We start from the raw sequence: 16,817 nt of genomic DNA on the forward strand, positions 1-16,817 counted from the left end.
TGACTACTCTCATTTTGTCACTCTTCAGCTCACAAAAGGGCTCACTTTAGTTCAAACCACTAAGTCTTTAAGCCCCTTCATGTATTGGCCCCAGGTTTAATTTTCTATAATGTGTGGAGGCCTATCTGAGTGTAATGCTCCAACTCGACAGATGAAACACATTTCCCATCTCTACACGTTTCCCCTGTCTCAGGTGTTGTATCTATTCTGAATTGTCTGTCCAACTTATGCCCACTCCTTGAGGTATTAATCAAGGGCACTGCCTTGATAACACTTGCATATTATCCAAAATTATGCAATTCTTTCTAGTATCAGCCCACAAATACATCTCTTCCATTAAAAGTTTGATTTACTTATTATCTATACTACTCATTTGAAAACTAACATAGTTAAATTATATTTTTTAGCCATGAATTTCAGTTTCCCTAGCTCACTATACACAGAGAAGGAACTTTTGAAATAATTGAGATGACCAAAAAATATTTGCGAAGAAATATATTTCTCCTTTTTCATTCACTCACTAATTGAGAATTTCTTTGCACAAAACACATTGCAAAAACATTTTCAAATAAATTCTTAATTTCTAGAATTTATAGGAAAAACAACATGTCTACAGCATTGGAGAGAGAGAGAGATGCAGAGAGAGAGAGATGCAGAGAGAGAGAAGCAGAGAGAGAGAGCGCGGGCTCTTTGCCGTGGGATATCCCCACAATGAAGCAAATCAACCAGCTATCAAAGTGAGCTATCCTTAGGAGTTGTCAGAAAATGCATCAGGATTATCAGGTCAAAGTATAAGATTTTTTTCTGATCCTTTGTATACAATAAATGAACTGAAATTCAATAACATATAAGGAATTATCTCTGGACTCTGAAGACAATCTCTCTCTGCATATGGAGTTCTTCAAATATTGTAGCCTGTTTAGGGTCTCTGAGAAATAACTAGCTAAAACCCATAATCTTTAATACTTCCTAAACTTTGTTAATAAGAGAAGCTCTATTCCTGACACTACCTCTCATCTGCAAGTTCAAATCATCATTAATTTTGTAGTCTATTAACTGGGTTTGCTTAGGTCAGGCATTATTATTATTAATCTTATTGTTAATATTCTAACCATAAGAATTAAACTATTAATGGTGAATAGAGTTTTTCACTTTAACATAGACCTATCCCACTGGTGGGATATGAGCCAATTCCAAAGAAAAGTCAGTCATGTGCTTTTCAGAGGATGAAAGCTTAAGATAAAGACTAAAAGTGTTTGATGCTGGAGGTGGGAGTGGTATTATATAGGTCTCAGCCAAGACATGTGATAATCACTGTAGGAGTAGCTGGAAAGAGAAGTCTGTGACTCCAATTAGCCAGTTTCAGCAGACCTTGTGAGGACTAGAGGAAGAATGATCCTGGCTGTTTTGTACTGCCTGCTGTGGAGTTTCCAGACCTCCGCTGGCCATTTCCCTCGAGCCTGTGTCTCCTCTAAGAACCTGATGGAAAAGGAATGCTGCCCACCATGGAGTGGGGACGGGAGTCCCTGTGGCCAACTTTCAGGCAGAGGTTCCTGTCAGAATATCCTTCTGTCCAATGCACCACTTGGGCCTCAATTTCCCTTCACAGGGGTGGATGACCGGGAGTCGTGGCCTTCCATCTTTTATAATAGGACCTGCCAGTGCTCTGGCAACTTCACGGGATTCGACTGTGGAAACTGCAAGTTTGGCTTCTGGGGACCAAACTGCACAGAGAGACGACTCTTGGTGAGAAGAAACATCTTTGATTTGAGTGCCCCAGAGAAGGACAAATTTTTTGCCTACCTCACTTTAGCAAAGCATACCATCAGCTCAGACTATGTCATCCCCATAGGGACCTACGGCCAAATGAAAAATGGGTCAACACCCATGTTTAGTGATATCAACATTTATGACCTCTTTGTCTGGATCCATTATTATGTGTCAATGGATGCACTGCTTGGGGGATCTGAAATCTGGAGAGACATTGATTTTGCCCATGAAGCACCAGCTTTTCTGCCTTGGCATAGACTCTTCTTGTTGCGGTGGGAACAAGAAATCCAGAAGCTGACAGGAGATGAAAACTTCACTATTCCATATTGGGACTGGCGGGATGCAGAAAAGTGTGACATTTGCACAGATGAGTACATGGGAGGTCAGCACCCCGCAAATCCTAACCTACTCAGCCCAGCATCATTCTTCTCCTCTTGGCAGGTAAGATGTGCTGGATGTATGATGTCAGAGCAGGGAGGAACCTTAACAATCACTTCTTCAGGCAGGATATAAACTTCTCTTCTGAACACCCCACTGAAGCCCCCATCAAGAATAGAAATGATGCCATGTTAAGAACTCTCAGTGTACCTTGTATTTTTCCTTTATAGCACACTTTAGATATTTCTGTAATTATTTGTCTAACGACTTCTACTAGGTTTCTAAACTGCAATGAACAGAGTACTTGATTCATTATTGTATTTCCCAGAACATAGTATGGTGCCTTTAGGAATGGCAATAGCACATTATGTATTTTGTGAATTGAATAAATGAATGAATGAATGCATATTTGGATGATTAAAAAAATGATATACACTAATGTTTCTGAAAAATAAAATTATTACAACAGGATTCATATGGTGTACAAATTAAAAATGCAAATTCCTGGCCCTATCCCAGACTCATTGGTCAGAATCTTCAGGAGATAGTCCTGAGAAGGCACAATTTACTAAGTGTCTATGTTGATTCTTTTAATCAGGAATGTTTGGGAAATAATTATTGGATTAGATCTTCATTTTTGAAAGTATGAAGATCCCGAGGCTTAAACAGGTAAATAATGAAGATGGCTAATATTCATTGAACATCTAGCATGTGTAAACCCTGTGGCAAATGTTTTTGTGCATTCGTTCATTTCGTGCTCTTATCAATCTTTCCCTATTTTAGAGGTTATAAAGGTATCAGGTAACTTGCATAAGATCATACAGCTAAGAAGAAGCAAAAAAAACATTTATTCTCTAATAATCTGGCTATATGACCACTGTATCCTATTTCCAAGGATGTAACTGCTGTGATATCTTTAGCTAAAGGATCTGGTTCATTTCTCACTTTTTCTTTAGGCTGCATTAGAAGTTAGCTTTCTTTCTCAGTCCTTGAAAACTTTAGATAAAATATGAAGGATTACTATTTGGAATTGAATTCCTATTTCATCTATTCTGAATTTTTCATTTTGAATTAGGGGCAAATGGTAACCAAAGAAATATGTGTTTAATTATTTATCATTTAAAACCATATGTTAAAGGAAAGCTCTTCTGTCTGTCTTCCAAAACTTTCTAATACAGCATTTTTGACTAGCAATGCTCTATGAAATTAAGCCCAATATGTGAATGGGATGAGAAGAATCTTGCACTCAATTTCTCAAAATCTGCAGTTTTGAAATGTAGATCGCCTTCTCCACCGAACCAAGTTTGTACCCCATCCCAATGAAGTCTATTGAAGTTCATTTAAAAAATGGCCACTGTATAATTTTTGGTGTTATTAGTCAGCTATTTACCAAACGTAATGGGTTTTATGCAGGAAAGGCTAGAAAAATGTGCTCGGAAAAAAAATCTATTTCAATGAGCTTTCAGACCTCCTACCTTAATCTATAATGTGCAAACTCTCATCTAGCTCTCATATCCTGTGTTCCTGTTTAAAAAAACTGCCAGGATTGGACATGGGATTTTCAGTCAGTTGTTATGCTTTGTTTAACTATGTGGCTTAACTTGACCCAGAAAGGTTGGAGGACTGTCTAAATTACTAAAATAAGCTGCAACATCCACAGGAAAGCTTAATAGATACACATTGATTTTTAATTACATGAGATGTGTAATACGAGATGATATCCACGGCTATATGCGTATTGTTTTCCTAATTACTTATTGTCAAGTGGAACTTTTTCCTTTTTCTTTTCATGAATGTGTTCAATTTTAATACTTTCTAGAAAAAAAAAAATGTGTCAAGTGGGTAAGCCCTGAACTGAAATTGCTACAATTATCAACTTCAACCTTGTTCTATGATTAAATTTCTGTGTAGAAACAGGTTTCAAAAATAAAATTAGAAAACAGAGTGGAAGGAAGATGATTGAAGAGAAACAAGGAAATCACGGTTTAAGAAAGGTGAAATGAATGAACATTTGCTGCTCACCTACTGTGTTTTAGTAGTGTCAAGAGATTATTAGTGGCAGAGGTGACAGTCAAACCCCACTCACATTGGCTGTTTCCACTCCTTCACACAGCCTCTCTGGTTACAAAGTCCTTATAAAAGTTAAGATTGATTGCTTACATTGATTTAATTCAGAGTTTTCAATGTCAAAATCACCTAGGAAGCTTCCAAAAAACCATTAAAAATAAAAAATAAAAACTGTTGCAAGATTTTTACGCACCTAATTTCTTGCCAGAAATTCAGATTCAGGTGGTCTTCCGTGAGGTTGTAAAAGTGTAAAAGCGTCCGGATGTGTTTGTTTTGTTTTTTTGTTTTTGTTTTGGCAGTGGCGCGATCCCCGCATGCTGCAACCTCCACTTCCCAGGTTCAAGTGATTCTTCTGCCTCAGTCTCCCTAGTAGCTGAGACTACAGGGATCCACCGCCAGGCTCAGCTAATTTTGTGTACTTTTAGTAGAGATGGGGTTTCACCCTGTTGGCCTGGCTGGTCTTTAACTCTTGACCTCAAGTGATCTGCCACCTCAGACTCCTAAAGTGCTGAGATTACAGGCCTGAGCCATCATGCCGGGCCTTCAAGTGTTTGCATTTTTAAACCCTCATTTTGTGATTCTAATGTGCAGCCAGCACTGAGAATCATTGAGTTAATGAATATGGAGATTGTTTTGGTATCTCTTTACTTTCGTTTTACAAAAATGCAGGTTCTGTAATAAACACACCATTAATTTGAATGCCTTTGCCCAAATTGAATGCTTAAATTAAGAACTAGACTATTTTGTGTGAGATGAGATAAAAAACTTTCTAGATTGAGTTAATTAAGACCTTCCAAATTAGCTATGCTGATTCACCTTTCACATAAAGCCCTCTTTTTTTTATTGGTTTCAGACATCATTTTACTTGACCCCAAAATTGAGATTTTAGAGATTTGATAGCATTTATTAACTCTGAGCTGAGAGATCTTCAATGGTATTTAGGGTAGCGTCTGCATTTTATTAAAAAACTATAGAAAAGTCTAAAATGGTAGGATGATTGTCCAAAGTCACACATCTGAGGACTAAAACCGAGCGGCTCTGACTGCAGTGCTTTTTAAGTCAACAGTGTTATTTCTTATTTATAAGGATCCATTTAGGTTCAGAAGGGTTCAAGTAACTCGCTAATTTCTAGATGTATAATTTGACATGTAAACACTTTGACTCCCTTAAAATTCTCCTGCCCGAGACAACATAGGCAGACACAGTGATGTAATCCTTTTAATTTATATCATAATGAAAATATTCTGAGACTTTTACTGATCCACCTCTGTTACTCTAGTAGAGCTGACCCTCTCCCCTTTGTGCTATCATTGTACTTTATACAGATTTATATCATAGCACTTGTAACTTTTCATTACATGCAATGGTTTTCAAGCCTGTCTGTATCTACCAGCCTGTCAGCTCCTCCAAGGTAGAGATCATTTCTAAATATTTTTGTATCCACAGAACACAGGACTATAATATATACATGTAACAGGCTTTATAAATACATGCTGAATTTAACAAAATTTAACATCAAAGAAATGTTAGCTCCAGTGCTAGCATAGATCAAATATTAAACTCTGCATGGGTAGATTTCTAGGACCGTTCACTGCAGTTTTTTACAGCATTGGATTCCCAATACCTAGGATACAACAATGTCAACAGTAGCCACTTACTTAAATTTGGGTATAAGATATTTTGTGTAGTTCTCTCTGGTAGTTCCATATGTATGTGTGTGTGTGCATGCAAAGTAAGAATACAAGAAAGAAGATGAAGCAAGTTGCAACATAGCTGAGTGTGAATTAAATGAAATTAACATTTATTGGTCAGAGTTTTCTATTAAATATGTTAAAAATCAGGTAACTAATTTATTTGGAAATATTGTGTTCCTAATTCATGTCTGTTGTTTGTTTGCTCATTTATTTGTTTAATGACCAAAGCTTTTAAAGTAGAGGCCATGTTTGTCATCAATTAAAATAGTTCATTATATTTGGAGGTGGAGGGTTGCTTAACATTTAAGTACAAACTACCCGTGCTCAACATAATTAGATCTAATGTTATGCAACCAACAGATAAGCTAGCCATAAAAATAAAAGGGGTATCAGGAATAGGTGTCATGATGAACTGAAACAAAGACGAAAAACATTTCCTAGCTGATAGACATGAGCGAATTGTGACCAGGGAATTCACTCATCAGGTGAAAAGCACATCACATGGAAGCAAACAGTTGGAAGAAAAAAAGTCACATTTCAGCAGAGAGTCATGGGTTTTAGGTAACCATGACAACAGCTCAGTGAAATAACAGCTTCTCTTTTTCCTTTATGAAAAACATTTTGTGGAATGTCATATGGTTTGCATTTTTTGCCCCAGATAAACCTTTAATGCTATAACAAAATCTTTGCTCCCAAAAGCTTTTAATAGCTGGCAGTTTATGTTATTTCTTTAAATTTAGGAAAACGATATTTAGGTTCACCTTCCTCATTAATATATCTCTTTCTTGTATCTCCCCTTTTTTGCTTTGACTTGGAACACTTGATCTCCTCCCTCAGCGTATGTTATATATGTTATAAATCACTTGTGTTGAAATAGAAAAAGAACACAGTCATCATCAGAACATCCAGGTTCAAATTCTACCCCTGCCATTTGGTCGATGACATTGGACCAGTTATTTAAAATATTTGACCTTTTTTTATTCCCAAGAGAAAAAAAATGAGGTAGAATTACCATCTATACTTATTTTATGTGTGTGTTAATAGGAGAATTAAATGGAATGGAATACAGAACAACGTAGTACAAAGAGTATAGTCTTTTCAGTCACGTCAGCATGAATTTGAGTGAATTTCCATACTTACTTAGCTACAAGACCCTAAGCAAGTTACTTAATTATTCTGAGATGATTTTTGTCCCTAAAATTAGAATATAGGTTAAAGCATTACTGTGAAGGGATTCAATAAAATGTATTTATATGGCTTGTTAGGATCTGACATATTGAGTTTCATGTGTGGAAATAATATATTTTTAAATGATATATCAAAGTTAGATATTATAATAATGAATATTCAAACAGTGTGATACACCCAAAGTTAAAAACAATTTGGTGACCTGCCCAATGGTCTTGTTTTCAAAAATAATTATAATAGCTGTCATTATCAAACACTTTACACCTGGCACTCTGCTAAGTGCTTTATACATGTTAGATTATTTGATCATTGATAGAAAGGCATAATTCCCATTTACAGATGAAAAAACTTAATACTCAGAAAGCTTAAGTAACTTGCCCCAGGCCATGTAACTAATGGGGTCAGTATTGGAAACCAGGTCTTTCTGACTAGAATCTTCATGATCATAAGCACAATGCTAACAATTTCTCCTAGCCTGCCTCCTTTCTTGTATGCAGTGTAAAGACTAAGGTTTGGAGTTTTTCAAATTATTTCTGGAAACAGGGTAGATTTCCTCCTCGTTAGTAATACCTCCAGTCATCTGAACACTTAGTCACTTGGCAGTTGGCATTTCAGCAAAAATAGTTTCATTCAAGCCTCTCTAATTTAACTGAGTCGGCTGTAGGAGTCTTTAAGGCAGCAGGATCGTTTGAAAATATCCTGAGATTACTCAAAGAGGAATAAAAATGATTTAGTCTATATACTTGTAGTGTCTAGTTAATCAAAATTATAAAAGCATCCAACATACTACATTCAATGTAAAAGTTAGGTTAGTTTAGGAATGGTTGAATAAAACTATTAACACATCATAATAAATGTAGTGGGTATTGCTTTGGAATCAGGAAGCTTGTGTTTTAGTACTTTGGTTTTGACTCCAAACATCATATGTCCCTAAGACAAGTCACTCAACAGTTCCAGTTATCAATTACATACAGATGAAAGGATTTAGGAATGTTGTAAAGTACAAGGAAAACTAGAAACTGGCATTAGTTGAGCCAGAAATTATTTGTTGAATAGTTTCTTTTCATATATCATGTCATAGTACAGTTTTAAAAAATTGAGATTTAACAAGCCTAAAAAACATGTTCATTGCCCCATGACTAGTAAGAAAATTAGCCAGAATTGAAGTCACATCTACCTGCATTATGGATCCCAATTTTTTCTCCACCACACAATGCATAATTCATAAGTTAGATCTTAGTGACCAAAAATTAAGAGTAACTTCTCTAAGCATTTCTTATCTAACACAGTAGCAGCCATCTATGGTGGGGGACTGCCCATTCAATTCTACTTGAGATGACTAAATTTGTTTATACATGCTTATAGATAGTAAATTCAGTGGGATAGGGGACTAATAAAATAGTCTTGATTATTTTCAAATGTGATGCAAACAGTTGACCAGTAAGACATTTTACCTTTAAATTACTATTCTATGTGCCTCACCTACTGTTCACAAAATTATAAATCATAACATGGGACTTTATACCCCATTAGCCTTTTGTAGCCTTTCAGTCTGGCTTAGTATCCTCATCATGAAAATGGAGATAAAATCATAAAAATCCACAGGGTAGTTGTGAGAATTTCAATTTTTAGTGTTCACAGAGATAGCTCCCTTATGGCCTAGGACAGAGTAGGGACTCAACATATGTTTACAAAAATAAGTTCTAGAAATATATTCTATGGTAGAGGTGGTACCAACAACATGACTGAGAAAAATGAGCACTCAACACATACTTTTTGTAAGGAGATTCTTTGGCTCATTCATTGACTCTGTTCATTCATCCAACAAATACTTATTGCACATCTACAGAGTGCTGGAAACTGAACTAGATTCTGAGGGTAAAGAAATAAACAACAATGTAAAAATAAACGTGTCTTCATGAAGGATGCATTTTTATAAGGGATATAATAATCATTGTATATTAGAGACAAAAATGAATTAGTATAAGTTGGGTAAAGAACAATGTTATCTCCCTAGTGGTCCCAAGCCTCCCACAGAAGCATGCACCTGTTGTGGACAGTCAGTGATGGCAGGGTGGACTCTCCTAAATTTCATCTTTTGCTTTGAATTTCTCTCTCGCTACCTAATTACTCTATTTTATTAAATGTAAGGTATCAATGAATTTAAGTGATGCATTAATTTATGTAACACTAAGAAAAAGTAAAATTTATGTTTTTCTTAAGAGCTCTTTTTGGCTTATATAGTCATACATTTTTATCATAGTTTATTCTTCTGCCTACATATAAACGAAACTATAAGAAAAATAATTTGGTGAAGGATTCTTGAATTTTTTTTACATTCAGAGTCAGTCCCTTTTGAGTTCCTTTTTAAGTAAGAGTCAACAATGCCTGTTTTTTTTTACTATTTGCCTTGGCCTTAAAGAATGGGTAGGATATTAGATGCATGGCAAAAAGTGGGCATGCTTAGCCACAGTCAGAGTCATAGAATGGAGAAGAACAAGCAGTGTCAGAGAAGAGTAGACCATCTGACTTTAGCAGCAGGATCACACAGGATGTCAGCATGTGGAGAATGGTTGCCTGACTTGAGATGTTTTGGAGGTAGAATTGACAATATAAAAACAGTGCCATCACATGATGCTCCATGCTCAGAAGCAGACTCCACATTTGAGGTTTAATGATCTGTGGTCTTGATGTTGAAATTCTTATTAATCTTATCTTTGAGTTTGTGCTTTATAAGTGAAGTTATAGGGACAATGGAGCATATGCTTGGTTCATATGTGTCCTGCAGACCCTTTGTTCTTTGTTTTCCTGGGATGAGTCTCGGCTACCACTAACCCATCCACCAGCCCCATCTAGTTTCTACTTCCTCACCCTCTGTCCAAGGCCACTGGTGGGAGGAAAGAGGTCAACATTCCACATCACTCTCCAACCCTGGTGGGTTCCTTGGTGCAAGCAAGAAGAGGTGTGAAGTTGGGTGTTCGTCCCATGATTTGTTGGTTCAGGGTAAAATGGAGGCCTTCTCTACTTAGACTGGCTGCACCTTAGCATGGTGCACAGGTGATTACATATGGGCCTCTCACCCAGCATCATGGACTGGATTGCATCTCCCAAAAACGTGTGTGTTGAATCCCTAATTCCCAATGTGACTGTATTTGGAGGTAGGGCTTTAAGGAAGTAATTAAAGTTAAGTGAGGTCATAACAGAGAGGTCCTAATCCAATAGTACTGGTGTCCTCATAAGAAGAGGAAAAAGACAGAGCTGTCTCTTTCTTTATGTATACATAAACGGCCTTCTGAAGATGGAGAAAAGGTTTCCTCTGCAAGACGTAAGAGAGACCTCACCAGACAGCTTGATCTTGGACTTCCAAACTCATGAACTTTGAGAAAAGAAATGTCTGCTCTTTAAGCCACCCAGTCTGTAGTATTTTCTTATGGCAGCCTGAACTAATCTACCCACCTACTCAAACAAGTCTTAGCATGGAGGTTTCAATCCCTAAGGAGTCACCTATTCACTGTAGACTGAGACTGTGGGCCACCTATTCCCTATAGATTGAGAAAGTAAATATTGATTTCTCTACCCACAACCAAGGTCTCAACATTTACCTGGTGCTGCAAATTGCATAGCCAGTCCTGCCTAGAGCACAATATTTACAGGTAAAATAGACGAGGAAGAGCTAGTAGGACACACCAAGTAGTAACAGCAAGAGAGAAAGGCAAAAATCAAAGGGGATGTGATCATAGAAATCAATAGATAGAGGAAGACAGAGGAATGTGTTTTGTGAAAGTGGTCAACTGTGCCCAGTGCTATTTTAACATTAGGACCTGCAGGGATAATTGGATTTTATAATATGGAGTCTTTGAAGGTTCATAACAAATTCATTGGTCAAGAGATGACAGAGGAAGATGACTAGAGTGCCTTTATGTGGGAAGGAATAGCCAGGAAATGGAAGTTTCATTTAAGATAGTTGTTAAGATTTGAGTTTTTAATCACACAGTCTATATTCAAATATTAACTCCCCCAATTTTATAAACTATATATGTTTGATGAAGTCACTTAACTTCTATAAGCCTGATTTCTCATTGATGAGATGGAAATATCAAGATAACTCCTCTCATACAATAATTGATTTATTGTTATTGAATTTCAAACCAAAGTCTTAAAATGTCTGTCAGGCACCATACCATAACACAATAATACATAGTGAACAGGATACAGTTTTTATTTTGGTAGAGTTTATCGTCTAACAGGTATGTTTATAAAGATTAAATATGTATACCATATTGCCTTATTCATTGATTTAAAAATTCATTTACAAAAATATTAGCAATTTGAGTATTTTATGTAACTTACCTTCTAGTGGAGTAGGTCTAGAAAGTGTGTGTGGTGAGACAGTAAAATGATATATATAATATTTTATTATTTTAAAAATTTGAAGGAGTTAAACATATAAGTTATATATATATTGTTTTACTGTCTCACACACACTTTCTAGACCTACTCCACTAGAAGGTATGTTACATAAAGTACTCAATAGTTAAAATGCTAATACTTATTAAAAAGCATTTTAAATCAATGAATAAGGCAATATGGTATAGACATTTAATCTTTATAACCATACCTATTAGACTGTAAACTCTATAAAAATAAAAACTGTGTTTATCCTGTTCAATATGTATTCTTGTGATCTGGTATAATGCCTGACACATAGACATTTTAAAACTTTGGTTTGAAATGCAGCAACAATAAATCAATTATTCTATGAGAGGAGTTCTTTTGATTATATAGTATGTTAGAAGTTGCTAAGTGCACAGATAAAGCAGAAATTAGTGGTGTACAGTAAATGTTTAATAACTTGTTCTCAATGGGGAGTGGGAAGGTAGGGAGATACGATTCTGATTTTCCAATTGTTGTGGTGTAAATACTGACAATGGTAGATTTCCATCTAATGATGGGATATTGCTGAACATTCCAATACTGAGAAGGGTTACACACATTGAATTTTGCTAGTGCTAACCAGCTCTACTACACTGCTAAAGTGGGTGAGTAAGGCTGAATATGATGTTAAATAGATGTTTGGTGTAGATCTCATTAAGATAATGAGGATATGAATAACCCAAGCAGGTATCAGGAGAAAACGGTCTACCTAGAAAAAATAACCAATACAGGAACATGTTGCATAAGAGTGATTGGTGAGTTCTGGGAAGTGCAAAGAGACCAATGAAGATATAGAAGAGAGGGAAAGGGAAAGATCAGCAGGAAATAATGTTTGCATCAGACAGGTTCTCAGCAGAAAATAGATACTCAAATCAAGTTATATTAAGACAGTTTATTTACAAAAATTCGATCAAGATTTAGGGAAATCAACAAAGAACAACATCCTGTTGTCAACCACAACCGAGATATAGGACTAGAACTCTCTATTTTATTTTAACCTAGAACCTACTTTTAAAAAATGTTGAATGTTGAGCTCTGCTAACTAGTTGTAAAAGCACAAAATACACTACAGATGAAGTTGGAAAACTTGGGTTGCAGTCACAACACTGCCATTTATTTGCCATATAACCTGGAAAATGCCACTTAACCTGAGTCTCATTTTCCTTACTTGTGAGGTGGAAAGTATTGCTTTGTGATTTAAATAAGGCAATGCATGCACCATGTTTTCTTAAAAAGTTTTGCTTATAAAAAGGTGGGCAATTCTTATTTTTAAGATGGTATTTCTGCAATGAAAATCACCTTGGTTCTAGCTAAAGTTCAGAGAAATTTCTAGTTTTTAAAAAACAATCAACCATGAGTATTGTACTGCACATCAAAAAAAAGAGACAATAATAGGACATTTTATGAACAAAAAAGCACAAAGTGAAAGTAGTTCTAGTCCTTGACATTCTAAATATAATATAGATTAATGTTTTTAAAGCTACTGTTTGAGTGTTTTCTGTTGGTCATGCCATGTGCTATGGGCCTTATGTATAGAGAGATGACTATCTCTATTGTTACCAACCCTAGCCTCAGCACTTGGCACAGTGCTTAATATATCATAGGTAATTAATATTTTATTTTCTATAACTATGTGAATTAGTTGTTGTTATCTTCATTTGATAGATGAGGTCTAGACAGTTAAATCAGTTTCTTAAGTGGTAGATGCAACACTAGAATCCTGTTCTAGGTTTTAACTTTCATGGCTCATTCTGCAACCTTAAAAAGCTAATTCCTTCAACATTTTAAAATGTAGTCATATGCCGCACGATGGAATTTCTGTCAAGGATGGACCGACCACATATATGACAGTGGTCCCACACTACTATAAATGGAGCTGAAAAATTCCTGTCACGACATCATAGCAGTCATAATGTTATACACAATGCATTACTCATGTCTTCGTGGTGATGCTAGTGTAAACAACTACTGAAATCCCAGTTGTATAAAAGTCTAGTACATACCATTATGTACATTACATAATACTTGATAATGATAATAAACAACTATGTTACTGGTTTATGTATTTACTATTCTATATTTTTATCATTATTTTTGAATGTGATTCTTCCACTTATAAAAAAGTAAGTTAACTGTGAAACAGCCTCAGGCAGGATCTCCAGGAGGTGTTCCAGAAAACGCCATTGTTATTACAGAGATGACAGCTCCATGTGTGCTATTGTCCCTGAAGATTTTCCAGTGGGACAAGATGTGGAGGTGGAAGACAATGATATAGAAAATCTTGACTCTGTGTAGGCCTACGATAGTATATATGCTTGTGTCTTAGTTTTTAACAAAATTCCAATTATGTTTATAAGTAAAAAATTAAATAACATAAAGCTTATGGACTAAAGATATAAATATTTCCTACAGTTGGACAATGTGTTTGTGTTTTAAGCTAAGTGCTATGATCAAAAGACCCCAAAAGTTTTAAAAAAATTAAGTAAAAAAGTTACAGGAAGTTAAGTTTAATTTATTATTGAAAAAGAAAAATATTTTTATAAATTTAATGTAGCCTATATATATAGTGTTTATAAAATCTACAGTAGCGTAAAGTAGTATCTTAGGCCTTTATATTCACTCATTATTCCCTTACTGACTTACCCAAAGCGACTTCTACTCCTGCAAGGTCCATTTATGGTAAGTGTCCTGTATGTACAAGTGTGCCCTTTAAAAATAATTTTTATACTGTATTTTTACTGTACCTTTTGTATGTTTAGATAGGTTTAGATGTACAAATACTTGCCATTATCTTACAGTTGCCTATAGTGTTCAGTACAGCAATGTGCTGGACAGGTTTGTAGCCCAGGAGCAGTAGGTTTTACCATACAGCCAAGATGTTTAGTAGGCTATACAATCTAGGTTTGTGCAAGTACGGTGACTATGATGTTCACACAATGACAAAGTCACCTAATGATGGATTTCTCAGAACATATCCCTGTCATTAAAGACACATAATTGTGGTAATCTCCTAAGGAGAAATCTAACAATGGTAATTAGAAATTCCAACATTTCTACCCTTCTTCTACTGACTCAGGTGGTGACAATTTGTTTAACATGAGGGTGTTTTGTACAGATTATCTGTAGCCGATTGGAGGAGTACAACAGCCATCAGTCTTTATGCAATGGAATGCCCGAGGGACCTTTACGGCGCAATCCTGGTAACCATGACAAATCCAGAACCCCAAGGCTCCCCTCTTCAGCTGACGTAGAATTTTGCCTGAGTTTGACCCAGTATGAATCTGGTTCCATGGATAAAGCTGCCAATTTCAGCTTTAGAAATACACTGGAAGGTAATCTCTTTCTTTTCACTTTTAATTTTTTTTCTGAATTTGTATTTACAGTCTCTTATCCAAAGTCTGAGGAGATGTTTGAGAATTCAGAATTTTCTGAGTTGACCAAGAATATGTGTTGTCTATACTTATATTGACAATGACCCTAGCCAACACTGGTCAGCATGTTATAATTCAACATCTTAGCTTCAGGAGTCAGGCATGGTGGCTCATGCCTGTAATCCCAGTTTACTTGGGAGGCTGTGACAGGTTGATGATTTGAACTCAGGAGTTTCAGGCTGCAGTGAGCTATGACTGTGCCACTGCATTCCAGCCTCAGTAACAAAATGAGAGAGTCTATGAGGAAAGAAGAAGAAGCAGAAGCAGAAGCAGCAGCAGCAGCAGCTGCTTTAGTGAAATATATGAATATATTCATCTTATGAATAAATGCAGGCAATAGGCAACCTAATGGTGAGTGATGTCAGTTTTTTCCATTAAAAGAGAAAAAGTAATTACATTTCCAGAACAATTTTGTATTGTAGAATTTCAGATATAAGTCTATGGACTGATAGTATTTTCCTACATTTTAGTGTTTTAGTTTTCTCCTGTTTAAAATATTCTAGGCAGTTGTGTTCTTTGAGGTAAGTTCATTCATTTAACTGTAATAAGGACACAGCACATAGGTCAAGCCTCCATATCATTATTCCTTAAGTTTTCTGTTCTTCATCAGAGATTACATCTCATGATCTTTTCTAACTCCTAAATATTTCTCCTACAAATGCTTTCATCTTGCTTGCATTTTGCATTCAACATCTGTTCATTCTTCTCTGCTCATAGCTGACCCAGTCATGAAACCCATTCCATTCACATAAATTTCCATTAGGAAAACAAAATTACAAACATTCAAGTCACAAATTTAAGAGGAGTTTGGGGAAGACATAGGCACTGACTTGTGGCAAGGCAGACAACTCAAAATTTAACACTAGACATCTCACCTCCTTAAAGACCTGTAACACCTTACCACATAGAAAAACTTTCCTCACTTTTGTAATCCTTTCTCCTTAACTTGTTCTTTTTTTTTTCCTTTTTGTCATTGTTTTACACCCTAACTTTTGTTATTGTACTGTGCAGAGCGGTTTTACTGTTTCGTTCATTTCCTTGTTTTACTCAAAACCATAGTCTCAGGGTCTTACATCCAGAATCAATTTAAGCAACGAGAGTCTCATCCTAAAGATGAATTCTGTTTTCCAGCTATGTAAACAGAAATTAGGTTTATTCTTCTACAGTAATATTCATGATTAACTTTTTAAAGTAATAACCATATCTAAAGCACCATGTCAAACACACTGTATGGCATTATCTCACTCAATTTCTTATAACCATCCTCTAAGGAAGATTGCATTTATTATTCCCACTTTTAAGGGAGGAAACATTATCAGAGATATTCATCTTTTGGTTATTGCTTCTCATTGAATAAGCGGCAGAGATAATCTGCACCCAGCTTTATCACGTACCAAAGTCCAAGTTCTTTCCTTCGCACTCTGATGATCAACAGTGGGTTGAGAGTTTCTTTGAAGTGGACAATACCAGTTTGGTCTTTTGATACAAGAAGGCAAGACATAGTACCAGGGAATTTCAGAGCCTATTTAACGAATCTAAAGTACGCAATTTCAAAGTCACAATCTGGGAGGATTGGGTGACCCACTGGACTCTTTAGGGATTAACAATAGTACTCAGAAAGCTGATATTAATGATGTTGCAAAATGAAGCTACATCTTTAAGGAAATTGGAGTATTTTTCTGTTTCTTCAGGCAAAGTTTTCAGCCATGAGTGACAGAAGCATATATTTTATTATTACGAAGCATGGGTTGGTCACAGAAATAAGGCAGGGGAACATCAGTCGTCTAGGGTCTCAAGTCAAAGAAAAAAAGTGACTCAAGATGTGTCAACTCAGCCAGTGGTTTTCAAGTGAGAG

The 16,817-nt window shown here is 35.9% G+C and overlaps 1 protein-coding gene across 1 annotated transcript in view; it reads left to right on the top strand.

Moving 5' to 3' along the window:
• The first annotated feature begins 890 nt into the window (after positions 1-890).
• Positions 891-16,817, top strand: part of TYR (tyrosinase) — a 119,996-nt gene continuing 104,069 nt past the window's right edge. The window contains exons 1-2 of the mRNA XM_050755539.1: positions 891-2,211; positions 14,647-14,863. Of these exons, the coding sequence (XP_050611496.1) occupies positions 1,393-2,211; positions 14,647-14,863 (1,036 nt within the window). The 5' untranslated portion in view covers positions 891-1,392. The remainder of the gene's footprint in view (positions 2,212-14,646; positions 14,864-16,817) is intronic.

The sequence above is a fragment of the Macaca thibetana genome, chromosome 14, assembly GCF_024542745.1.
Source record: "Macaca thibetana thibetana isolate TM-01 chromosome 14, ASM2454274v1, whole genome shotgun sequence".
Taxonomy (NCBI): Eukaryota; Metazoa; Chordata; class Mammalia; order Primates; family Cercopithecidae; genus Macaca; species Macaca thibetana.